Below are 25,634 nucleotides of genomic sequence, written 5' to 3' on the forward strand. Positions count from 1 at the left end.
AACCCCCCACCCCCCCACAGCAGTCAGTACCCATGCTTTATGTTGCTATGCATGATGGGTCTTCATGCTCTGCTCTTTGATGCTGATTGTCTGGAGCTTGTTCTGCAGTGTAAGGATAGATGTGGTGCGTGTGTGTGTGTCAGTGGGGGTGTTGCAGTGTAAAATCTCTGTCACAAGTCACCTTCCAACCACATCTGGCACCCTGATGGAGATTAAGAGGAGATCTCTGTAGCTGAATAATGACTTTTCCATCGGTGATGATAAAAGTGGAGTAAATCTGTTAGTTCAGAACATCAACTGTGACTTTGATTACCGGTGTGATTAACTGTGTGTTCGGTCATACTAAGTAAATGCACCCAGAGCTCTGTGACCTCCATCATGGCTGCCAGAGGTTGCGTGGTGTCACATTAAAGTCGTTCATTTAGGCCTGACCGGGAGACGTTGATCCCCCTGAGGAGGCTGCAGATTCGGGCTCGGGATGAGGAGCGGCGTCCTCTCCTCCTCAGAGGACAGTGCTCTCGGTGTCCAGGTCACAGTCTTTGGGAAGCGGCGGGGAGGAGGTGCAGGCGGGGGTCATCGCTGGCTGCTGGTCTACAGCAAGCTCAGGGACCAACGCTCGACTCAGCCCTTTAAAAGACATCGCCGGGTCTGGAGAGCGAGACACAAGGAGGAGGAGAAACAAGTCACAATAAGAAAGAGGTCGGGAGCAGAAACTTTTATCAGAAAAAAATAACTAGGACTAATTCCGCCAGAAAAGACCTTTGCTGTCAGTGCTTGTGTTTGAAAGTCCCCATGTTTCCATGCATGCAGACATTCACACAGAACATCCTTGAAAGATTAACAGACTATTCATGCCCGCATTAGAAGAACAATAGCCATAATCAGAAACATGTGCAGCTTCACCCTGCAGTATGAAAACATTTAATGCTGGTGTAAATGTGCCATCCACTGAGACGGTGTCATATTTTCCATAGCTCTCCCAGCAGCAGGGGCAGCAGCTCAGTCGCAGCAGGGGGCGGTGTTAGCTCGGACTGCGAGATGGAAAAAGTGTAAGAGTGTGTAATCTGAAGCAGGAGGAGTGGAGCAGTTTGGAATTAATCCGCTGTGGAGGAAATAGTGCTGGGGAATCTGCAAGCAACGAATGACAGAAGAGCTGAAGCCAATGTGTTTACATGCAGGGTCTTCAGCCGGGACTCGAACAGTCCAGGTGTTAACATGCCAGCGTGCACGTCAGGCATACACATGCTCGGTAAAGGGACTTAGGTTTTAAAACGCTGTAACTTCAGACACAAGATCCAACAGTTCGCATCAAAAGTAATCTTCCTTCTGACAGACGATCACAAAAAAAAAAAATCAGCTTGTATGAACACACACACATTACATCATCTCAGTGACTGCAGATGAAGATGAGTGACATGATAAATGAGAGCCCTGATGCTGAGCTGTCAGCTCTTATGTTACACTTTTACTTACGATGTATCATTATATAATAATTTGAATGGCCACATAAATACCTTTTAAAAATGGAAATAAAATCTAAAGGCAGGCTCAGGAGAGTGACCTGCTATGATAGTACGACGTAAAGTAACAACAAAGGGATATGGTGTTTTTCACTAAACCCAATCTGTGTAATTACAGACAATTCTGTAAAGCTCTGCTTCATTTCTTTGCTGCTTTGAGTGTTGCACATCAGAAATGGCTCCCTGCACATTTGAACGGCTGCGCATCAGGGCTACAATTATTGCGATCTGAAAGAGGCAGCAGGCAGAACGAAATGGTGATGAATAAGACGAAAAGTGCGTGGGCTGCTGGTGAAAAGGTCAATTAACAACAAACCTCATAAGTGGCTCTTTAACCTGTGGAGGTATTATAATGCGAGACTATTAGAAAGAGTGCAGATTAGTGTTCAGCAGTGACATTCATATCCATAAGACAGGACTGCACATGCAGTCGCTACAGAGAGGCAACACTCACCCATCATCTTGTAGGCAGTGGCACAGATCCCGTTGGTATCGCTGCTCAGTGTGGTGGGTTGGGGTGGAGGTGGGATGCTGGGTCTGTTCCGGGGTTTGGGGACAGGCCGTGGCCGGGGAAGAGAGCCCGACTGGTAGGGAGATGGGGACGGAGGAGCGACTGCATCCTGGGTGGTGGTTGTGGTGGTAGGGGGTGGCGGGGTGTCCGGAGGGGTGGGTGTGCCCGGAGGCGAGGGGTCTGCACTCTGCTGCTGCTCCCCGCCTGCCTGACCGAGAGATGCAAGCTGTGGCGGGGGGCTGGCCTGTGTCGGGGGTTCCGGGGGCGGATGGCTGGGCGCTTGGATCGGCGGCTGGTTGCTGGAGTGGCGTCTGGGCGTGGCACATGGCTGCGATGTGGGAGAGGTGGGTGAGCCAGGGGAGTGGGCTGGTACGGGTCGGGAGGTGGGACTGAGGGACTGGGACGAGCCTGAGGAGCAGGTGTGGTTGACTGAATTGCAGGGCTGGCTGGGAGGAGGGTTTGTTGGTTTGGGGGGGGCTGGAGCCTGTTTCTTGGTGCCTGAAAGTTGATGGGGGGATTGACAATTGTTAGTAAAGAAGAACAAAAACACTGCATGATAATAACTGATAGATCATTTCAGGAAAAAGGCAAACACGTTTCAAGGGATACAGTAAAATTTGGCCAACAACAAAAGAGAAAGCCAATTATGTTCACAATCTATAGAAATAGGTCTACTAGAGGAGAATCTTACCCCTGCGCATCATATGAGGACTGGGCCCCATTGATCCAGCTCCAGGGGCCCCAGTGCCCAGCTGTCCTGCAGCCTGGCTGCCTCCTCCAGAGCCATTTCTCTGGAGCAGGGGGGTGGGGGCAGGCGTGGAGTCACGCAGCTTTGGGTTGCTTCAAAAATTACAGAAAAAGGAAAGATTTTCAGAATGTCACAAATGCTGCTGCTCACACTACCGCATTTACTGCTGATTTGCTTTTAAACATTGTCCTAGGGTTGAAGGTCATAAAGGAAATCTGTGTGTCCCCTCTAAATTTACCTTTGAACAGAGACTGTAGGACAAAGGAATGCTGAACTGAATAGTCTTATCTGTCTGGAAATGAATGTCATCCATTCACCAAGTAAATCAAAGACACCCTTCAGTCGTTGCATAACAGGCACCAATGTTCAAGCTTCTCAAAGCAGTTTGAGCCAGTTAGTGCAAAGTTCCTGCCGATTCCAGTGATTTGGGGAGGAAAGCAGAGGGATGGGAAGTCAAGGGGCCCTGAGAGTGACTGCTAGAATGACAGAAGCCATTGTGCTGTTTCTGTGGGCTGACCTCAGACCAGTCTGCATAGCTAGAACCAGTGGTGGTGTAAGGAAACTTGTGGTTTTGCTAGAAAAACAAGCTGTACCAAAGTGACCAAGAATTGAGGAGTTGTCCGTGAGCTCTCAGTCTATTCCAATTTAAGAGGTCAGCGGGACTGATCTCATCCGTTCAAAGGCACAGATGTAAGTATGGAGGCCTGCCTGCCTGCCTGCCTGCCTGCCTGTCTGTCTGTCTGTCTGTATGGATGGATGGCATGCTGTGTCATTCTCCGCCAGCAGCAGAGGGAAGCAGCCCTTACCTGAGCTCTTCTGTGTGCTGGGCTAGAAGCTGCTGAGCAGCTGCAAGAGCAGCCAAACCCTGCGCCAAGCTTTGCTGAGCAGTGTCAGGCCCTGAACCCCCCAAAGGAGCTTGTGGCTGGGGCAGGGGCTCGGCCGAGGGCTGGGGGACCTGCCCGGCCCCGTGCCCCTGCCCTGGAGCCTCCACAGGAGGTAAAGGAGGCTGGAAGGCAGGTGAAGTGTGCTGCTTTCTACCTAAGGTGTTACTGCCTCTACGAAGAGTGTGGTCCGAGTGCTTGTTAGGGGTGCTACACGGGGTGAGCCGGGAGACAGTGGGAGAGAAAAACAGAAAACAAACCAGGAGAGAGAATCACCACAACCCCAGAGAAGTCAGTAAAAACAGTGTTAAGGATCAAATTATACAGATCATATAGCCCAAATTTTACTAGAAGCAAAAGTCAGGGGGCAGAAAAAGCAACTTGATTACAGGCAAAGTTATTATAGAGAATTAACTGTAATAAGTAACAAATGCTGAATGCTTTAAGAGACACAAAGGAACTTGAGATTGATTACTTGTCTTTGCGTGTTGTGTCGCTGTCTGGTCCCACCATACTGCCAGGCCTTTTCCTCTCAATGGTGCCACAGTCATAATCTAAGTGATTGTTGTGGTTGGATGCAGGTATGGGCATTGCAAACATGCCGGACACGTTGAACTCTACCTCTGTAGGAACAGAGAAGGTTTGGATTTACCAAAGCAGATGCAGGGACAGGTAAATCATTTTGGACATTACCTGCTAAATAACATCACCAATTAAAAACACTCCAAAGAAGGTGATGATTTTTTAAGTTAAAGCTCTGATCTACAGGGAGTGTCATGAAGGCAGAGTCAAGGACACCTCAGCATGAGACAGGATACATCGGCAGTTCCTGACTTAATCTGTAACCTGTGTTGATAGAACAGACAGCCACTAGACTATGTGGGTCTTAGTCCTCATCCAGAGAAACCCCAGTGAGGCAAGTCAGCTGGTTTGTAATCTGAATCAAATGCAGGAGACAACTCCAGCTTTAATGGTGGACAGCAGGGCTTCAGAAAATAAGATGGCTAGGAAGTGAAGTCTGAATAGATGATTGTCTTTACAAGACGTATGCTATTCACTGGCATAACATCTGTAGCTTTATTCCTGGATTGTTCGGGATAATATGAGACTTGAGTCTGTCAGCAGGTAAGCAGAAAAGGTGTACCAGTAATTAACGTCCCTCTTGTTGAGAGGCAAACACACCATCACGCTCTCGCAACATTGTTTTTCATTTTGCAGCTTGATTGTGATTGACTTTCTTCGTTACTTTGGTTCATATCAAGGCTGTGATTGACTGCAAAGAAAGATGAGACGGTGAGACTGCGAAAAAACTGGAATCAAGGCCTACCCTCAGGAAAAAACCAGTCAGCGTGCTGGATGATGGGCTCCACAATGGCCACCACGTGCACTGAGGTAGCTGCAGCCATCTCAGCCAGAGTCCTGGGTGTACACATACATGGGAGCAGAAATTAGATGCTTTCATCATAAAGATGGCTGCTCTGAAATGATAAAACAACCAACTGCATCACCCTAGAGTATAATTAACCATTTCAGTCTCATCCCCTTTAACTCATCAACTTCATCAATATTACCCCCTCTCCCTCTCAATCCCCTCTCACCCCTCCGTCTTGGACCAGAGCAGATTAGGTCCCAGGACAATAGCAATGTTGCTGGGAGTCATTTTGTTCACCTCACTGTCCTGAGCCAGTTTGGCTAAAAACTTCACCAGATACCTGCATGAGCACATGGAAACAGCACAGTCACATACAGTGGAAGAATGACAGCACCAGTGCCACAAACTGTAGTAAAATCAACCAACCTCAGGTTGGTTTTGTTGTTCTTTGGTAGTTGATCACATGCAACCCAGAGAGCCTGGAGCCTCTTGTCTGGGTCTGACACACTGAAAAGATAAAAATATACACATAATTAAAAACAGTCTGTATACAAATGTCTAAATGCCCCGAATATTCTTCAATTTTTAGTAAGTGCAGCACGGCAATAGAAGAGTTAGTTTCATTTTCAGTGATAATGTTATGAGTCTTGCCTGGATGCCTGGATCCATTCATCATAAAGCTGATAGGTCATTAAAGGTTCTGGGAGCTCCCTCAGGTAGGACTTCAGTGCTCCTGAAACCACATTGTTAAACTTCTGTTCAGATCAGGTGCAAGGTCCAAAGACGTCAGTAGAATAGATGCTCTGTCAATATGAACACATTTGCATTCACACTGCAAAAAGGATGTAGCGACATGAAGCCCAGACCGCTCTGACTGTGTTTTGAATGATTCATTAAACCCGTCTGATAGGGATTAGCTGACGGGGATGGGAGTAAATGCCAATTCAAACAGGTCCAGAGGAGGCACAAATACTAAATATTACATAATATCCTTAATCGTGGATTTGGTTTAAAATACAGTGACCAACAAATGGGCTTTTTTTTTGGGGGGGGGGGGGGACGTACCAGCAACAGCGTGGGGGTCAGAGTAGAACTCCTCCAGTTGTGAAGTGGAACAGTCCAGTGCCGCCTTCAGCTTCTTTAGCTTGGACGCCCCTGCTGCGATTCTGAATAAACCCTGATGCACAACCAGACACATTTTCAGCAAACACAGATGCATGTAGGCATTCAATGCGCACACAACAAGCCTTGCTTTCACTCATGCACACACACTTTCTTGACAGTCAATTACAGATAAACTGTGTATAACCCACTACATAAACTACCCTGCCAGCTGCACATAATGAAACCTTAAAGCAGGCAAACAAACACACCCTCCCAGCACAGCAAGATCTTTACTTTGACACATAAACAAAGGCCTTCTTCGCACTATAATGACACACACTGAATTTACCAAAGAAAGGTCACAAATAAAGCCACTTGCACTATCTTTAGTGCTTGTTTTTTATTTTTTCACAAACACACAGATATAATTTATGGACAGAGACAAGTTGATTCTATTGTATTCTATATTTGTTTCGGGGAAAGGAAATTTCAAACAGTTCATAACTCATCACTGGAGCAACATTACAGAAACAGGAGTTTTCCCTGTTTACACTTTGTCTGTCCAGCCATCTCCTCCGGTCTTAAAATGTTAATATAAACAAACAATTGAAAGCTTGGTTTCAGTGACCAGCATAGCCAGCAACCACAGCCACAGCTTCATATGACGTTTAATGAGCTGTGACAGCTCTTTTTATTGTAACATGGGGAAACAAGGAGAACAAAGGAGCAATCAACAAGAGGAGACAATCGTGTTCAATGTTGTAAAATAGTACAGGGTGGGAATCGGCCTGGGGGAGGACACATAGCAGCCTCTGAATCATTACTGACTGATGTTTGTCAAAAGCTGATAATGCAACTTTACGTGGATGTGATAGACACACAGCCCTGACACATTATTGCTGTTTACTACTAGCAAACTATTGGCCCATTAAATGTCACAGTAGGAACATCAGTCTGTGCAGAAAACAGGATGTTGACTCTGGGTTTGTAAAGTGAAGCCAAAGCTGGAGAGCCTTAAACCTGCAGTCTATCTAATCAGGTGCAACAATATTGGCTGTAAAAATTAGTGCTATTTTATTGTCAGTGAGAAAACAGCCGTACAGACCACTTGATTTATTACATTGGTAAATATTTTTTAAATGACTTTATGGTCTCTGTCTCTAGTCTTCTTCAATACAGCCTAATGTTTTTTTTTTATTTTTGTATTTAGCCATTTATAGAGGAAAATGGACCATAAAGCAGGGTACACATTATACAGACATACACACATCACCTTCCCTGCCTCCCTCTGTCTCTGTCCTCACTTACTCACCTCTTCCTTCATGCCAGTCTCCAGAAGCATCATGACACAGGCTTCTATTGGCAGGGCGATTTCCCTTCCGCTCCTTTTGAGGTGTTCGTCCAGGCCGGTGCCGAACGCAGGCTTCTCTGTCCACGAGTCTAATAACAACAAGGAAGAATAACAGTTAAGAACGAGAGGCTTTGATACTACACACCAATTTTATTCTCGTTGTTGCAAATCTGGTGTGAGGGTGGGTGCCAGTTACAGGGGCATCACACTATTCAGCCTCCCCAGAAAATTCTACTCTGAAGTACTGGAAAGGAGGGTCGGTCCGACTGTCGAACCCCAGATGGAAGAGGAACAATGCAGATTTCATCCTGGTCGTGGATCAACGGGCTAGCTCTTCACTCTCACAGGGATCCTTGAGGAGCCAGTTGAGGTAGATAAGGATGCCAACAGGGCATCCCCCCAGGGAGGTGCTCTTGGCACGTCTAACTGGGAGGAGACTTCGGGGCAGAAGCAGGACCAGTTGGAGAGATTATATCTCTTCGCTGCCCTGGGAGCACCTCAGGATCCCCCAGTCAGAGTTAGCCAAGGTTGCCAGGGAAAAGGAAGTCTGGGGCTCCTTGCTAAAGCTGTTATCTGCACGATCGGACTTCAGATAAGCAGTTGAAGGTGGATGGATGGATGGATGGATGGATCACTGTTTCAACTCAGACAGACCAAGAAATAAAAGCTGCTGTAGCTTTCTATGACCGTCTGTTGTTCTGGTATGCAATAAAAAAACCCTTTTAGCACTGAGACTGAACCAGCCTGTTGCTGGTCTGGACAGCAGATTTCTGGGTCATTGATGCTCCCCCAGGCCAGTTCCTAACTAGCCCTCACCCTTCACCCCCACGGGGGGCTGTCAAATAATAACCACATGCTCCCAGTCAGCAGGAGCGACTGGAAGCATGTGTGAGCTAATGTGCAAGAGAAAAGGGAGACAAAGGAGTGATATGGTGGGGATTGGGGGGGGGGTGACTGCAAAGCCCAGGTGCATGTGATGGGAGAAGGGGGGTGTGTGTGTCTGTAGTTCATGAATCATCACCACATGCTGGGAGACCAGGCTTGTCCGGTTTAGACCACATGTGTTTAGCACAGAAAAAACAAGCTCCTTGAACAATGAAGCTTTAATTGGGGACATTATACTGGTAAAAAGGGAAAAAATTGTGATTTTAAAGGGGGTGAAAACAAAAGACTATTCTTTAATATCTGGGCTCCCTTGTGGTCTTTAACAGTGACTGTATCTGAGGTATATGTGGTCCACAACTCAGGGGGAAAACATCTGTCATCCAAAGGTGAAATAGCTGTAAGATAGATAGATAAGCTAATAAGGAACAAACCTTTAAATGTCAACCAATGAACATTTGTTTCAAAGGGACACAGACAGCAAAGAAATTCTCCAGGAAACACAAATAGAGGTGCTGTATTATGCACCAATCAGAGCATTCTGTAACAACACCTTACTGTTGTCATTTTGCTTGGGTGTGTGTGAAAAGGCATGTTTGCATGAGTCATACCTTGCTGAGCCTGGATGGTAGGCAAGACGCTCTCCAGAAGAGTGAGAGACTTCCTATGATAATCAGCTTGAGCCTCCAAGAGCTATAGAAACAGAGTAGATGGTGAGTGAAATGAAACCAGCAGTAAACTAAATGACGGAAAAGTAAATAAAAATTGTTGGCCAAGTTTGTGTTCCTCAGTTACTCTGCAGCTGTGAACATTCACACACAAACTCAGATAAACACACTTTTGGCTGATGCGCAGCACTCACCGTCACAAAGAATCGTGCATAGTCGCCTTCTTTTGAGAAAAAGCTGTACATGTCTGCAGCAAGTTGATCCTGTGGAGGAGGGAGGTGGTCAAACAGGAGATAATATTCCTAATTCTAACTTTATTTAAACAGTACTTTCCAATGGACAATAGAAGAATCTCTGTCCATCTCTGTCCAGCATCAGATGTCAAAAATGTGGATTTTTCTAGTGGCAGGACAGGCGTCATGGTCAGCTAACCACCACGTGAGTCATAAATCCTCCTGCTCCTGGCAGAACTCAGTGATAGTGGGAGGGAGGACTAGAGAAGGGGAAACATAAGGCCCTGCTCTTCCTGGACAAAAAAGACCTGACACAACATGCAGCCACTACACACTAAAGCTTACTAGTGACTCAACTGAATAGAAGTGCGCGCACACGCACACGCACACACACACACACACACACACACACACACACACACACAGAGCTGACGGGGCATTTTCAGCCATTTGTTTGCGACAGCAAACTGGGTCAGAGGGCCCAAGGGTCTTGGACTGTCCAGTCATGATGATTTTATGGCTCTGAGTGTTTCCAGTTTCTGTTTCTCAGTCCACAAAGACCATTAAAGACATTTAGCCTTTCCATTTGTTCTGGATCACAGACATTAGGACATTAGCTGTTGCTGTGAACCTGATAAACAAACCTATAATGAAGTAATAGGCTTCCTTATAAAGATCTCTGTGCCATTCACACGTTTACCTTGCAAAGCTCCACTTTGTTCATAGCCTCATCCACCTCCTCTTTGAGTAGGTCAGCCTTGGCCGTCAGTGCTTGTGTATTTGTTCCTGAGATTATTGACTTGGTTGCCTGCAACCATCTGAGAATGGTAAGACACATGGAAAATGAAAAACAGGATGAAACCAATTCTGAGACACAAAATTGCGATGTGAAATTCAGAAGCTCTGATGTGGACCCAGTTTCATTTCTGTGCTTGCAGGATGCATCAGTATAGATAAAGTGTTGACACAGACCTTGCTCTGGCAGAATCATAGTCCAGCACTAGTTTGGCCAGCTGTTTCCTCTGCTTCAATATGTTTGGGATGTCCACCTACAAAAATTTGATCCAGAATACAACAAGCTGAGAAAGACTAGAAAAGTTATTCATTGACCAACCTGTGACACCTGTAAATTGAGCTTCAGACTTCTTTGAAACCAAATAGCGAATTGCTCAAGACCAAGATGCCTGAACAACTATTCACATTCGGGGAAACTTGACAAAAAAGACAGAAGGCAAACCACAAAGTCCATTATGTTTAGCTGCTGTTGCGAGGGCTGAAAGCAGTTGTTTTTGCCAAAACTAGCCAATATGGTTATGTGTGTCCATGAGACTTTTGCTGGGAAGCTCCATTTCATTCAAAACTGTGCAGTAAAGTGAACAAATTTTTCTTCTACAATATAGACCAAACAAAGCAAAGAAGAGGGTTGTGACTTATTTTAAACAAGCAAAGAGATTTGAGTTTTTTTATGCCTATCCGAGGTTTCTGACCTCTGCTAGCTGGCTGAGGGGATCCAGAACGTCCTTCTCTATCTGCAGCTCATGTTGCATCAGTTCTGACGCCAGGCGATTCTCCGCCTCACCACACACTTCCATCATCTTCCTGTTAATGTACATGCCAGCCCAGCATGGAGGGAGAGGGAGAGAAAAGAGAGTTTAAAAAAAAAATCATAGCATAGTCACATTAATGTTTCTTTATTATTATTTTATTATTTCTTTATTATATTATTATTCTTTATCGGCACTATTGGCTGAGGCTGTAATCTTGTTCTTGTTATTTTTGCATTTACATCCCTTTTAAGTACAGGCAGGTGTTAAACTGATTAATTTGCAATAAAGACCGTAGTATGTAAAAGTGTCTGCATGCACAACCAAAGAAAGTGGTTATGTCTTTTACCAGTTCAGGTTGTATCAAAAAGACCACAATATGATCGTGCCCTTTGGGAAAATGTTCTGAAAGAGGTTGACGCCAGTGTCATACAAAACTATTGTGTGTCTATAGAAAGAGGCTCTGTTGTCTACAGAGTAGTTTTCATCTTTAGGAGAGAGTCTCTTACCTGAATTGCTTGCTTTATTTAAATGCTTTCTCATATATTCAAATGAGTTTTTATGTCATTTTCATTTTAATGTCACTTTATGGCTGTAATCTTAACATACCCCTCTGGAACAGATGCCTCTATGGAGCACTCTGAACGGCCTTGTGTCTTTCTGATATTTTATTCACATCAGAACACAGCTGGATTACAATCTGTGCCACTACCACAGGACATAATCCTCTGTGCCCAGTCAATAACTGAAAGCAAAAACAGGCCAACATAATGTTGTAATTTCGAGTTGCCGAGCAGCAGGAGCTCACAGAGCAGCAGCTTGATGAGGGTGAACCTGCAGTAAGGAGTGAGGGCCACCGTTTTTTCAGACGGTGAAAGTCCTCAGCTTTAGAATACAAAAGGATCCATTATAGCAGTGGATGTGAGAACTGGGAATAATCATATTAACTATATGACTGACTGATACTTTCTCTTCCTCTTTGCATCCAGACAGGCGCATGGCTGCCTCAGAGACTTTGAGACATTCACTTTCTAGATCCTCAACTATAAACTGTCTGGTCCTATTTTAAATGCATCTCTCAGTCACGATGAGCGGCCTGATCCTCACATTAGGGAACTGCTAAAAGTCCCATCAACATAAAACAAAACTGTGCAGATTGGTTGACTTCAATATGTGGCTTCAGATTTCACACTCCCTGGGGTACATCTGCTCCACATTGCAACAGTTGCCAGGGAGGATGAACTGGCTATGTGGTGTGCCAATCAATCACCTACTCACCCTATCAAGGAGTCCTCTCCCAATTGGTTTCCACCTTCCACCATCGCTTGGGATAGTGCGGTGAGAGGAAGCTTTTTCTGTGGTGTGTAACACAGATTGGCATATTAGTCAGACTCATGTTGAAACAAACTGCTTCTAAGTAACTCTTACATATGCACTCTTGTGTATATATATAATTTGTAGATAGACAGAGCTATAGTATTAGACATTCAAAGCAATAGAAAGTTCATCAAGGACTTTCCACTCAGCAGCTCAACAGGAGAATCACAGAGTCAGGAAGAGGAAGAGAAAATACAGATGTTAAATGGGATATAAGATGCAAACCATGGAAGTAAGACATCTATCAAACGACAATGCTGAAGCTTTTTCCCCCCGCACAGTTACACAGTTTATGTAACAACATTCACGAATCTTGGACATCCTGTTTTTAACCAGAGAATCCCAAAGGCAGAAATGCCATGTACAGTGAATAAAGATGACAGATGTCTGAATGGGAAATGGAGCAAGTGGTGCTGAAGACCAGAGAATGGAGTAAGTAACCAGTGTTGTTACCTGACCATTTCCTGTATACAGGCGTGGTACGGACTGCATATTTGGAGGGTGTAGGGTAGAAAACACAAAAGAGAAATCATGGACTGTTGGCCTACTGCAAATACTTTGTTAGAATATATACTAAAACAGTGAATAACTAAGCTAGTAAACATCCTACGATAGTTTGATTGATTTAGTGTGTGCAAAGGTAAATTGGAGCTCTATCAGATGTAAGCTTTGTGTCTTACATGTCTCTTCTCTGCATCTGCACCGATGTGTCCCTGCAGACATGACACCATCCTCTTGTGTGTGTTGTGGGACACCACTCGCACCAACTCCATACGCCGTTCGATCTGTGGGTAAAAAAAACATGCAAGAACAGATCATCAGATATCTTCTATGAGCAGTGAATGCAGTTGTATCTTCAGTAATCAAAGAGAGAGAGAACAACATTTTGGTCACTAAAATGCATTTTTTCCATTTAAAAAGCAATTACAAAGCAGCACAATTCAACTATTATTTTGAAACGTGCTTAGACTGAACTTCATCCTACAAGTACAGAAAAAAAGCACAAACAATTCAAACTTTGCCTCTATGGAGCACTCTGAACGGCCTTGTGTCTTTCTGATATTTTATTCACATCAGAACACAGCTGGATAAACTTTTCAAGTTTATAGTGAAAAGTGTAAAAGGCCATCTCTAGAACTAGTATTTGGTTTGTCTATAGAAACACTGCTATGCAACATGAGAGGAAGAGGTCCTGATCACTATGTAATCATGAGGAGCTCCACAAATACGCTAATATTTTTGATTTCAGGTGATAGGGCCTAAAGAGAGCAGCATAATACACCACTTGATTGTCCCAAAATCCTACACACTGGCCCTTTAATGTCATCAGCTCCATGATCCAAAACAACAGTGACTGTGTGAGTTAATGGCTAAAAAGGAGGATCAGGTCCAGTGTGAGCAGGGATTTGATTTGCACCAGCCTCTGGGGAATCACAGGTCAAAGTATAAACATGATTGATAAAGCTTGGCCCTGCCGGACAACACTGGAATGTTATCTTTGAAACACATGACTCATCGGAAGTGTCTCTATAGCAACAGTCACCGAGCTGTGACCGAGAGCTAAAGGCTCTTTGGCTTTAAAAAGACCTTTTTGATTAGACAGGCTTTCTCCTGTCCACTAGTCGGACCACACAGATCCACTCTGTGCTTTTAGGGTGGCAAGAAATAATACCGTCATTGACAGGAAGCACAGATATTCTGGCTTAAGGACAGAGGCCAACTGAGGCTCTGCAGGACGACTATTCACTGTCCCTGTCGTGCCAGGTGCTTGACAGGGAGACTCAGTGTAAACATTAGACTGACTGTCACCAACCCATGAAAAGATGATTACAAGTTACTGTTCAAGTCTACTTAACAGTCTGACCAGCAGAGTCTGATGATGTAAGAACCTGCTTCACATTGGCAACACTTCTGGGAAAGTCAAAGGCAAACTGTGTGTAATGGAACAGGTGTGTTTTCTGTGTCTCCTTCTCTCAATGAAGCTCAAGCTTCAAGGGAATCTGTGGGTGTCTCCAAGGCACAAACATGTACTCAAGAGCAGGGATAAACAATGTTAAAAAGGAACACGGAGGTCCAGAGGGCAAAGCCAGCAGATACAGAGTGAGGATCGACTGAGTACCAAACAATTGTGTTCCAAAAACAGAGCGGAGTCGGAACTCAGGAATTCCACAGCAGATATCCGCCTCTGTGCACCGTCCTCCCCTCTCCCTTTTCCCTCCCTCTGTTCTCGCGCTCTTACGTCATTCCTGACCCATGGTGGCCCGAGCATTCCCACAACAGCTGGGTCAAATACAAACTTACTTAACTCACCAAAACACACACAGCTTTCATAGTGTATAGGGTTGTGGGACTGTTTGGGTTCAGTCTGGTGAGTACCTGGTAAGTAAGAGGCAGGGGATTCCCCCTCCCTGTGTTCCAGGGGTGGAGGTCCTGTGTGGCTGTACTGCAAATGTTTTGGCTGTATGGCACTAGGAATACTGTCTTCTTCCTTTCATTGTTACAAAATGGGGTTAAACACAATGCCAAGGAATAAAAAAATAACACATGCAGAGGAGTGGAAGAATCTAAGCATGATAAGAAGGAGGCAAAAAGCAGATGGGTGAGTTTTTCCTCTTCCTTTGTGATGAGGTCAACAGCTGGCCAATACCATGACGTGTAAAGGAATAGGGAATCCCAACACAAAGTAGGACAGACAGGGAGACAGAGACACAAGGTGTGCGTCTGCGTGCCAATGTTTGTTTCTTGGTTCCTATGAGAATGATGTTAACATGTCTAGACAAGTCCAGAATGGCCAAAAATAACATCCCATGATGTATTAAGGGTGGGATTTCTTTTGAGAGCCAAAGTTGATGAACTAAATATTCTTTGTTCCAATGAGGTATGCATCACATAGGTTTTTAAAAATCCTGGCTGTAACTGTTTTACTGGTGTATATCAGAGGTGTCCTCTGGTATACAGAGGAGCGGCAAGGAATGGACAGCTGCAACAGGAATGCTGGGTGGCTCCCCGGCACCTCGGACAAGACGGGGTCCTCTGGGACAAGACTAAAGACCCATCAATCATACAGCTTGTGTTTCAACAATCCACCTCTGACCAATTTAGCATTTTTATAGTCACTTTCAATTCCTCGTAGCAAGAAAATGATTCAAATTAAAACTGCACTGTGAAAATGCCGGTAAAACCAAGTTTAGTGGTTAGCAAAGAATAAAAAGAAAATCCCTTGCTGCTGTAGAAGAAGAAGTGGAAAGTTTAAACAACGAGTAGGAGGCTGAGCCTATATGAGAGCAGCAAATGTAAGCCAAATCTTAAATTCAAAATAGCTCAAGTGAATGTCTTACAAAAAAGGCGGCTCTTTCAGTAATTAAGGGATAAAAGGGGGCTTTCTGTACTGAATGACACAGCCAGTTTAGGAATGAAGGAGGCAAGTGATTTTTGCGTCCCCCATCCCTCACTCCCTTTTCCTTTATTGAGCAGAAATTTCCTGTGAAGTGAGAAACAACCCCACAGAGTTATTTCTGATTTCTGGAGAGGGGCAGAACAATCGTGTCTTTGAGGAACAGTTAAAGTCAACTGTCAGATATAATCTAAAATCCTGCCTTTAGTGAAAAGCACCACAGAGGTTAGTCATTGCAGCTTGCCTGTCCATTGCGTGACACTAACTTGTGCTGGCTTTAAATATAACACTGATGTTCTAGCTGTCGTTCAAATGTGTTTCTTCCCCATATACGGACCATGATATTTTCTCAATATCTGACAGAGGAATCAAAAGATCCGTCAGTGCTGTTTGTTTATGCACCGGTTACAAAAGAGGGTGGGGAGAGGAATTTTAAGAATAGAGGGTGTCAAACATTGTGGCTGTTCTCAAGGCATAACACAAAGCCAGCTGAGTGTTTGTACATCTATGAAGCCTTCCATTCACACACTCCAAGACAATCTCACTGCTGGAATGTCTTTTCTAAGCAGACAGCATTTAGTCCCAGCCCCACCTGCTGTCTGCATATACAGCCTGGACGGCTGGAAATGATCCCCACCCCTGAGGAACTACTACCTGCACCAGCAGTTTTCGCAAACATTGCTTCTTTACGGTGCGTCAGCAACAGCCCCGTGAGTTTTAATTAATCTTGTGGTTTGCCTTCTCTTAATTTAAACAAAGTGCCAGTCCAGCTGATTCCATTAACAAGCAATCTTTACAATACTAGTGATATCAGCCACTGGCTGGTTAACATTGTCAGCACCTTAAGCTACATTCAGAAAGAAATAAAAACAACAATCTGTATCATCTCATAGCATTGATGATTATTTTGGCATTCTGTCAAGTGCATTATAATATTAAAGACAAATTAGAGGTGTTAAGATCAGAAAAATAAAAAAACCCTGTAAGAGCTGAGTCTGGGATGAGTCACTATTGTGTAAGGGAGCAAACAAGTATTAAATTGGGCTTTAATTATAAAGTGCAATCATGTGTAGTGGAGAACGGCATTTTGCAAGGTTGTTGTTCTAATGATAAACTGCACAGTGACGGATAATCAATGAATGATGCATGTAAGGGAAGGGGAGAGACTAATAAGGGACACTCCTAGTTAGGAAGAGGACAGACTGGTGTCCTCAATGGTGCATGATGGTAAAATGAGAGAGAGAGCCATGATGTTGTTTATGACAGTCGGTGCCTAGAGGAAGATTACTTTTGCAGACATGACTCCAAGCAGTTTTTATTTCTCGCATTGCACTTTGTAGAAATGAAATGAAACCACAGCTGATATTGGCATCAAATTCCATCAACATGCAGCAGGCTGGCAGACAGTAGTTTTGAGATTTGAATGCTCTGCTACACCCTCTGAGTGAAAGCCACATCGGCAGGACCATCTGACACTGCACAGCCATGGGGAGACAAACAGATACTTCACCTTATATTCATAACCAGCAGTGATGAAAAAACATGGTGGGCCATTTTGAAACAAAAATTACTTCTTTTTTTTTTTTTTAATTGCAAAGGGACAAAAACAGCAGTCAGCTAACGCAAGCTGAGAGCATCATGAGCTTTACTGTCAGGTGAATGATTTACCTGGAGGAGGTCATCGCTGAGGACTTCTGTCTTCTCCGCTCTGTGGATGAGAAAAGACAACAGAGAGCAGTCAGATTAGCACCGATGAACGATACAAGATAAGCAGTTGTGTTTCGATGCTACTCTGCAGTAACAGTAAAAATATCTGCCTGACAAATGGCATCACTCTCAAAAGACCAAGCTGAGCATCAACACTACAATCACAGTGGGTATTGACTGCAGCGTCCGTGGGAAAAGGTTTGGGAGAGGGTGAGTGTATTGGTTTTGTTTTCATGACTCATGGAAGCTGGTATCTCGGCTGGAGGCCAAGGCAAAAGCCGATTCTCTTCATATTACAGCAGCAGCTGCATGGCCCTTTTTTCAGAAGTACCCAACTGTGTCAGGCTTGAAGACACAAGAGTGGCATAGAAAGTGCATCTCTGTCAACATGCTTTGATTTTCCTTAAGCTGTAGTTAGCCGGGCTCACGTTGTCGTGCGTAGGGAAGCCACACAGCCGTACCCTGTCTGAGCCTATTAATAGTAAACTAATAGTTGGACTTGAAGAGGTCAGACAGATTAGATTCACTTAAAAGGAGAAGACTGCGAAACACAGACTCAGCTCAAACTGCTCAACACCTCCACACAGACTGGTGGCCTCTGTGGCTGCAGGGGAAAAGGCAAGACTCATTCAGCAAAGACAGCGCATCGGCATTGATGCGTATTGTTTTACACTAGAAACTAACAACTGCTGCATTTTGTTTTTAGGTACAGAGGTTAAATTATGAAGCAAGTACATCCGGCTACACCAAAGCTTTCATACGTACAAGATATAATATTCATTTTATTGGCCCGTTCAGAGAGTTTTTAGGGACTCGCTGATGCTAACACCTCATCAGGTATGTCAATACATTTTATTTACCCAAAACGAGTGCTCTTGTTTCTAAATTTAAAATTTTCAGTGCCCTGAGAAGTACAATGAAGCAATGGGCTGCTGTAGCAGCGAAAGCTGGGTCAAAAGCCAGCCACAATTTATGACTGACTAACTCACATGGCTGGTCGAGCCTGCCCCTTAAAAAAAAAAAAAAGTACTGATATCAGTGGATTTAGGATTTTTATAATTGGGGTATTTGAGAAGGGTATATAAAAGTAAACTTTTCAAGAGCAGGTATAAAAGTTATTTTCATACAGGGCACTTAAACGAATACAACCATTACATGCAGGTAAACATATCAGATGCTGGCAAGCTTTAGCTGAAAGACAGTTTGGTTAATGGAAAACCAGTGTGGGAATTCATCAAACAAACTGTTACATTTTCACCACAGTAAGTTAAGTAGTCACTGGCCTGTCGAGTAGCTGCTGCCGTATCAAGACTTGGAATAAGGTTGAGTTGCGTCTTATTGTGAGTGTGTGTGAGTTAAATGAGGATGTTGTCTGTCTTTCAGATACTTTTACTTAAAGTCATGAGCGATGCTACAGTACTAGCTGTGTTGTGTCTAGTTGTGTAAGTGCAGCCTCCTGAATGAGGGGACCTGTAGACAGTGGATGCCTGCTTTTAGGGTAACTGGAGCTCTAAATGAAGCCTGGGCCCTCCTCCAAGAACTGCTTTGTATGAACTATAGTAACCTTGTCACAGCTGCTTTCAATTACAACACAGGCAGAGAACAAGGAGAAATGGAGAGAGACTGACTGTGATGGGTTGGTAGTTGGTGGGTAAGAAAGAAAGAAATACAAATATAGAGGTTCTGGAGTGGAGGGGGTTAAAGACTCCCAAAACTGCCAAACCAGAATAATCTAGAGGCTTGTGAAGGATGGAAAGAGTTTCTCTTCTCTGAAGGAGAGCCATATCCAAGCTGGTGAGGTCACACATGCAGAGTGAGGGCTCCCAGAAACCTACAGACAAGACCTCCAGTTCACTGCAGGAAAAATGTATGTAACACACACATGCACTTTACAATCCACACACAAATACACAATATGATTATGAAGCCACAGTGAGGAATCCATGTTCTGGTGTAGCCTACATGCTGGAGCACTCTTTATGTGGTCCTGCTGAAAAACCACTGAATTCATCAAGTAGACTTGTTCCTTCATGAATACTTGTGTTCAGATGTCAGATTTAACCATCAGAATTTTTATATGAATGGATATATCTCTATTTCCCCCATAAGTTCTAAAGGAATATGCAAAGAAAATGGAGGTAGTGCTTAATATTTTTTAAAAGTGAGAAGTTTCCACAGCATGACTATCTTCTAAAACCTAAAGCCTAAATTTCTGCCTGCTGCAGTGCAAGGCTTGCTCTTTAAAAGTGATTTTGCTATGGCTGCAAAAAAAAAAAAAAAAAAAAAAAACCTTTACTGTTTTTCCCACCACCACTACACATGCTGTTCAAACAGTGCTTTACATCTGGTCCGTTTAATGACCTCTGTGGCTTGTGAGCTGAATCTAATCAAAACACCAAAGGAAACCAGACTAAACTGTAAACAAGCCAAGAGTAATACAAAGGCTTGACAAGTCGATCAAGCTCTATTAACTGGGTTCTGCTTTGTGAAGCTGGAGTGAGCAAGAAATCCAGATAAGGGATGGTTAAATGATAATTACTAATTCTTCCCTGACCTGATTTCAGCCTAACGATCAGTGCATGTGAAGACACTTGGCGTCACTAGCTTGTATAAAAGCAACACTTGTGTGAACCAACCTTAAAAAGCACCGTGTCAGACAGGCAAAAAAGGCTGTGTGCAGGCTGTGTAGAGGACAAACAACAAACAAAACAAAACAACAATTGTTTTGCCGGCATCAGCTGATCCAGAGCGAATAGAGCTGACCCCATCAGGCCTCAGTGAAGCAGGAGCCTTTGGAGGAAAGTGTGTCATTGCGCACTGCATGTGACTTCTTAATAACAGCAAGAGATCCTCCCTGCACGGCCGTGGCCACTCACTCAGAATGGTAACCATGACAATCATACTATCAAAGAGGACGGGGAGAGTAAGTGAATACTGCTGCCATAAGCACAATGGAGCGGCTGTTGCAGGCCACTCAACACAATCAGCCGGCAGAGGAACAGGGAGGGTCTGCCTCTCATGGCTGCAACAGTTGGCAGCTTAAGGCATCAAGTAATAGATACTAGAGCCAGATGAAAGGAGCTGGGAGAGTAAGGGAGTGAACTTAGCCCCCCAACAACCTGCATAACCTGCTACTATGGCTGATTATGTGAACTGTGACAGACAACAGACCTGAGCATGAGTGTGCAAAACATGGAGCTGAGGACTGTAGGATGATGATCATGACAGGATCTGTGCAACTGAGAGAGAGAGAGAGAGAGAGAGAGAGAGAGAGAGAGAGAGAGAGAGAGAGAGAGAGAGAGAGAGAGAGAGAGAGAGAGAGAGAGAGAGACACACACACTGCAGGTCTACTTTATCACTACCAGTAGCACAAAAATCTGATAAGGGAGTCGCCTCTTCTTGTTATTTCAACAGTGGCATTTTGTTAATCCCTGGGGGAAAATGGTTCTTTCAACTTGACTCTATATTAAAGAATCAAGGACTTTCAAATACAATAGATGTGCTTTAGATTCCATAACACTGAGCTGGTGGGACTATTGTTGTTGTTAGACGTGATATCAAAGAGGATTATATAATACAGCTGTTCATAATGCCAGTGAATGATTAACTGGAAGCTCTGATGAAAACGGAGGGCGTTCTGTCGTTGTGAACTGAGTCAATATTTTAACAATTAGTGATTTTATTAACCCCACTGAGCTACAGAACAGGGCAGTTGTGGTGAAATTAGGCTCCTGTCACTGTATCGCCTACAGATTCTGTCAATCCTGACATCTGATTGTGGTCACTCTGGTCTGGCAAAACAACCACCTTACCAACCCAGATAAACTCACAGTGATTCACAAATTTCACTAATATGCTGTGTGACATTATCAGGGCTGCCCACAAGAAATGAGTTAAGGCTGGAGGAGGTGAGCTCTAACCTGGCCCTTTTTTTTTTTTTTTTTACAATTTTTTACAATTTAATCCAATAAATCTGTCATGATAAAATGAAGTTATTCTTTTGGGTGAAGCAGCAGGGACAGCTCCACTATAAAGCCCTGCAAAAAAGAATGAATATGTGAGAAAAAGTCACACTGAAATTTTCAAATTATTTGGTACCGATCAGCAGAGTGACTGCTAGTGGCAAAATCCATTTGAGGAGCTTAAGATACTGATCCAAGCTAATGGGACAATAACTAACTCAGGTGCCTAAAATAAACTCAGATGTGTTTTACTATTTCACTTGCATGTCTCAGGTCACACAGGTTCAAGGCCTCTTCCCTTCACATTACAGTACCCTTTAGCTTTGAGCTGCTCATTACTGTGCACAGCTTGATTCAACGTCATCCTTTGAATGATAGAGTTATCTGAGGCTGATCTCCTGACAATCACAGATGTCGTCATTACGCACAAGCAAAACAGAGGAAATGTAAACTGAAAACTGTTCTCATCCTGAATCTGTGGAGGAGGCTTGTTAGCTTATCTTTTCACGTACAGTGGTTATAGGTTGTGACAATGGGTAGCTTTTATGTTATCTTCTTTAAAAATGTTGCTATCTGTCAAATTATCCTGCAGTAAAGGTGCATGTAAAGGGCTGGGGAGCTCATAGACAGTTCACCGTTTTATAAAGAAATCCTCACCATGTTCCCTGACATGAATCACTAGTTGTTTTTCCCTGCACCACTGTTTCACTCTCTGCCCCTACATCAATTTTCCAGGCTTTCTCTCCCCCCCACCCCGCCCTCGCTCTCTTTCCTCCTCATCTCTAGAAAGCACTAGCAGGTCTCTGGGAGGCAGTTTCCTGTTTGTAGAAGACGAAGGAGAGATTTCCTCACAGCGGGTGCTCGTTGGACACAGTGTTCCACCTTCACACAATCACAGGAACCCAGGGGGCAGCGGAGAGGGCTCTTTAGACACCAAACTTTTTGCAGATTTAGACAGGCAGGTACAAGGTTAATGGACAAAGCAGAGTAAGCTTGTTTGCCCTACACCAACCAGCAGCAAGATCCTTCATTCAGAGGGGTATGTACGTGAGAACACAAGGGACTAAGCCTACAAGTGCAAGAAACTACTGCACACATAGGTCTGTTTTATGCATTTCACTCTCTCTATTTCTAATTTATTGCTGGTTCAGTGCAGTGAGGAAATTATGAGTATTCCAGCTGCCCTGCCTCTGCTGGTCCTGAGTCCTGGCTATAAGAACAGGATCAGGGCAGTTTATCTTGTAGACGCTGGAGAAGTGGCTATTAATGTCCGCACTGCAGTCTGTCAGACACCCTACTGCTGCCTCCTCTAAATAACCAGACCCTGATTTTTCTGCCGGCCTGTGGTTATTCTTCATTTTCAATTAAATCAAGAAATATACTCACTGAGTCTAGAATATAACAATGATAAGAAATATATCAACTATATCAAAGCCATATTTGTCTATACATATTCCCTTTAGAGCTATAAAAAGTAAAATAAAGGGGATGATTTCTACACAATGATACAATACCCATCCTTCAGCAAAGCTACATTTATCAAAATATGAATTTCCTCCAACCCAACCACTGTATGTGGAACTGGTATGTTACCACATGTCTGCATTGCCTGATGAAAAGCAAAATTATCTTTTCCTGTGCTTCTATAAAAATCTTAAATTCCTTACATCATGAATAATGATGTAAGGAATGCAAGTGGAGTAATACTTGGTCAACAGAAAATTGATCTGCCGCTTATTAAATGATTAATCATATTTTGAGTAACAAAATTATACTGACTTGTTGGTTCCAGGTCTTCAAATTTAAGCATCTGGAGCATTTTATGCCATTCATGATGAAATAATTAAATATCTGTTTTGTTTTTAATGTGGTGAATAAAATATATTTAAAGAGGGCACCTCTGCTGCTGTTTATTTTGGAAGACACATTATTGTTTCCAGTCTGTCAGTGATATTCAGCCTTGGGTGAATCCAGCCGAGGTGCCAAACACTGACGACTCCCACGCACTATCAACCACACACACACAAAATTCCAGAAATCCCCCATGGTGAAAACAGCCTTTGACTGACATGTTTCACCCTCTTGTTCTCTCAAGGCTTGGTCCACAGTCGGTGCTACTTCAGATATCTAGTTACACAGGGACACTGTGTGTCATCACACAGGAGCATAATAGTACTTTAAAAGAGGTCAAAACACAGAAGAACCCATTCTAATTGTTGGGATCCACTCTCCTATTAGATTAAGCACTACCACATGTTTCCAAGTTTAGAGGGAAAGTGTGCTTAAAGTGGAGGGAGGAAGATACTCCCATCACTTAAAACATTAATCTTCTTTTAATGCTTTAGATTTGCAGTCTGGTTTAAGATGGGCCTCTCCTGTTTCACTACCGTGAAAGCTGTTTCTTCCACTTTATCAGCACTGGCTGAAATTGAATTGGAAAAAAAAAAAACCAAGTCATTCATTGCTTTACCATATTAGTCCCATCTTGCTCAGTTCTCACCCTTTTCCCTGATGATTGTTTCTGAGCGAGGAAGACTGCACACTGACCGCTGCCCCATATCATTAGGTGGCATCTGTACTGACCGATATTGGCTTTGAAACTTTCACTGTCATATATTTTCACTGGTATTTTTTCCCCAACATCTGAAATACTTACAAAACAACACAAAAGTATCTCTCTTGCCCAATATAAATACAAACTGATATGGGTTGTAACATGCCAAACACAACTGTAAGACAATGATGGTGTATATATATATATATATATAAATAAAGAGAGTACTACATCTTCACTCCACCCTTTAACTGTTTTGTATTCCCCACTTGATAACGTGTTGCTGTGGTTCACACTGTGTAAATGGCTGATTCATGACATCTGGTCGGTGCAGCCATCAATGTGGACGCTTGCGCGGTTCAGGTAAAGCCTCGAACATGTAGTTTGTATTAACAGGGCCAAGTCCTGAAATCTGGCTGTCAGCTGTTAAAGTAAATGACTCATTCATAAGCACACTTTCCTTGTGTATCCTCCGCCGATCGGGTTTATTTGAATTAGATGGTGCAATTTTTGCTTATTAAAGAGACATTTCAATGGCATGGCGAGTTAAGGTGGAGCAGAGTGAGTGTTTGAAAGCTGAATTAAATGTTAAACACTGTGACTTTGTCAGGAGGCGTTAGTGTTTTCTGGTGATCTCCAGCTCAGTAAACAACTTCTCTACTTGCCTGCCAACTGTTTGATTGGCGAGTTGTTTCATCCGATTGAACTGCTTCTTCATGGTCGCTCCTTTTCGGGTCTAGTCGTCCGAAGAAACGCCTCAAAACCGGGCTGGGGGTTTGTCATGAACTTCTCGGGGCCTGTCCCCGTTTGTATCCCCCAAAAGCTGTCGCTATGACAGGGCAAAGTGAGCGAGAGCCATGGAGCCCAAAGCCAATTAAAAATAGTTCGTAGCCTCGCTAGCCCCGGAGCTAACCTTTCCCAAGTGGAAACTCTAGAGAAAAGTCCCCGTTGGGTGCGACGGCATGATCCGCGAAGCTCCCTTTGGCTTTCTGTCCGTACATTAAAGTCCCAGAAAGTCGGAGCCGACCAACTCTCACCGGCTCCGGCCGCTTTTCATGGCGCTTCCCTTTCCCGGCGTCTCGCCTTCACCGTTAGCCGACGAGCTAACGTTACCCGAGCTGGATAATCCGTTTTTTTTTTTTCTCTCCTCTCTCCCAGAGCCGAGAGAGACAGCAGCAGCTCACCTCTGCCACGGCCAGCGCTCACAGGGGGAGGAGACAGGGGGAGGGAGCAGGAAATAACGTTACTGCCCACCTCAGGACACCGAGAGGAGACACACGGAACCCCTTTAACTTCAGCTTTTTCTACACTGCTGTCGTTTCTAGTATGTCCATTTTGGACGTTTACGTTTGTAAAGCGCTTTGGTCATCTTGCTTTATAAATGAAGTTGTGGGTTTTGTTTTGTTTTTTTTTTTGTTTTGCAACGCTGTGAATTTATGAGTTGTATGAGGCTGGAGGGCATATTTTAAGAGTAACATTTTAGTGCATTAATACATTGGTTGATGCAAAGCAAAAACAACAAAAAAAAATGGAGAGTCGTTTATTGTCATCAGTAACCCGATAAGAGAATGTCTGACTATTTTTGTCTTTGGTTTCGTAGATTTTCTGTCACAAAACGTAACAAGTCAACACAAAAATTCTTAATCAAAATGCTGGATGACATTATGGTCTACGATGTTTCAGTTTAGGGGTTCTCTATGTGGAAAGGTTTGAGAAGTTTCAGCTTCCCCTTACCTCTCTCAAAGCAATGTATTTCATAGGACTGACATACTGAAACAATACAATTATCAGATCGTCCAAAGTGTTTTACATTGACACACAAATAC

General features: G+C 43.8%; 1 protein-coding gene across 5 annotated transcripts; it reads right to left on the reverse strand.

The window, feature by feature from the left end:
* On the reverse strand, window positions 1–24,957 carry arhgap17a (Rho GTPase activating protein 17a). 5 transcript variants are annotated; one of them, XM_029527653.1, is made up of 22 exons: window positions 24,474–24,957; window positions 17,254–17,293; window positions 12,872–12,976; window positions 12,645–12,677; window positions 12,093–12,169; window positions 10,758–10,869; window positions 10,243–10,319; window positions 9,971–10,088; window positions 9,232–9,300; window positions 8,981–9,062; window positions 7,449–7,576; window positions 6,098–6,209; window positions 5,684–5,765; window positions 5,459–5,539; window positions 5,259–5,372; window positions 4,988–5,079; window positions 4,136–4,283; window positions 3,586–3,870; window positions 2,723–2,871; window positions 1,975–2,529; window positions 1,837–1,856; window positions 515–648 (listed from the first exon to the last, which is right to left on the reverse strand). In XM_029527653.1, the coding sequence occupies exons 1-21, from the start codon at window positions 24,524–24,526 to the stop codon at window positions 1,852–1,854; spliced, it is 2,517 nt and encodes an 838-aa protein (XP_029383513.1). In that variant the 5' UTR covers window positions 24,527–24,957; the 3' UTR covers window positions 515–648; window positions 1,837–1,851. The 5 variants fall into 5 exon arrangements, with proteins under 5 accessions (XP_029383511.1, XP_029383512.1, XP_029383515.1 ...); XM_029527654.1 differs by lacking the exon at window positions 515–648 and adding an exon at window positions 655–1,748; XM_029527651.1 differs by lacking the exon at window positions 1,837–1,856 and having other exon boundaries at window positions 1–648.
* Window positions 24,958–25,634: the final 677 nt, after the last annotated feature.

Source organism: Echeneis naucrates, chromosome 19, assembly GCF_900963305.1.
Source record: "Echeneis naucrates chromosome 19, fEcheNa1.1, whole genome shotgun sequence".
Lineage (NCBI taxonomy): Eukaryota > Metazoa > Chordata > Actinopteri > Carangiformes > Echeneidae > Echeneis > Echeneis naucrates.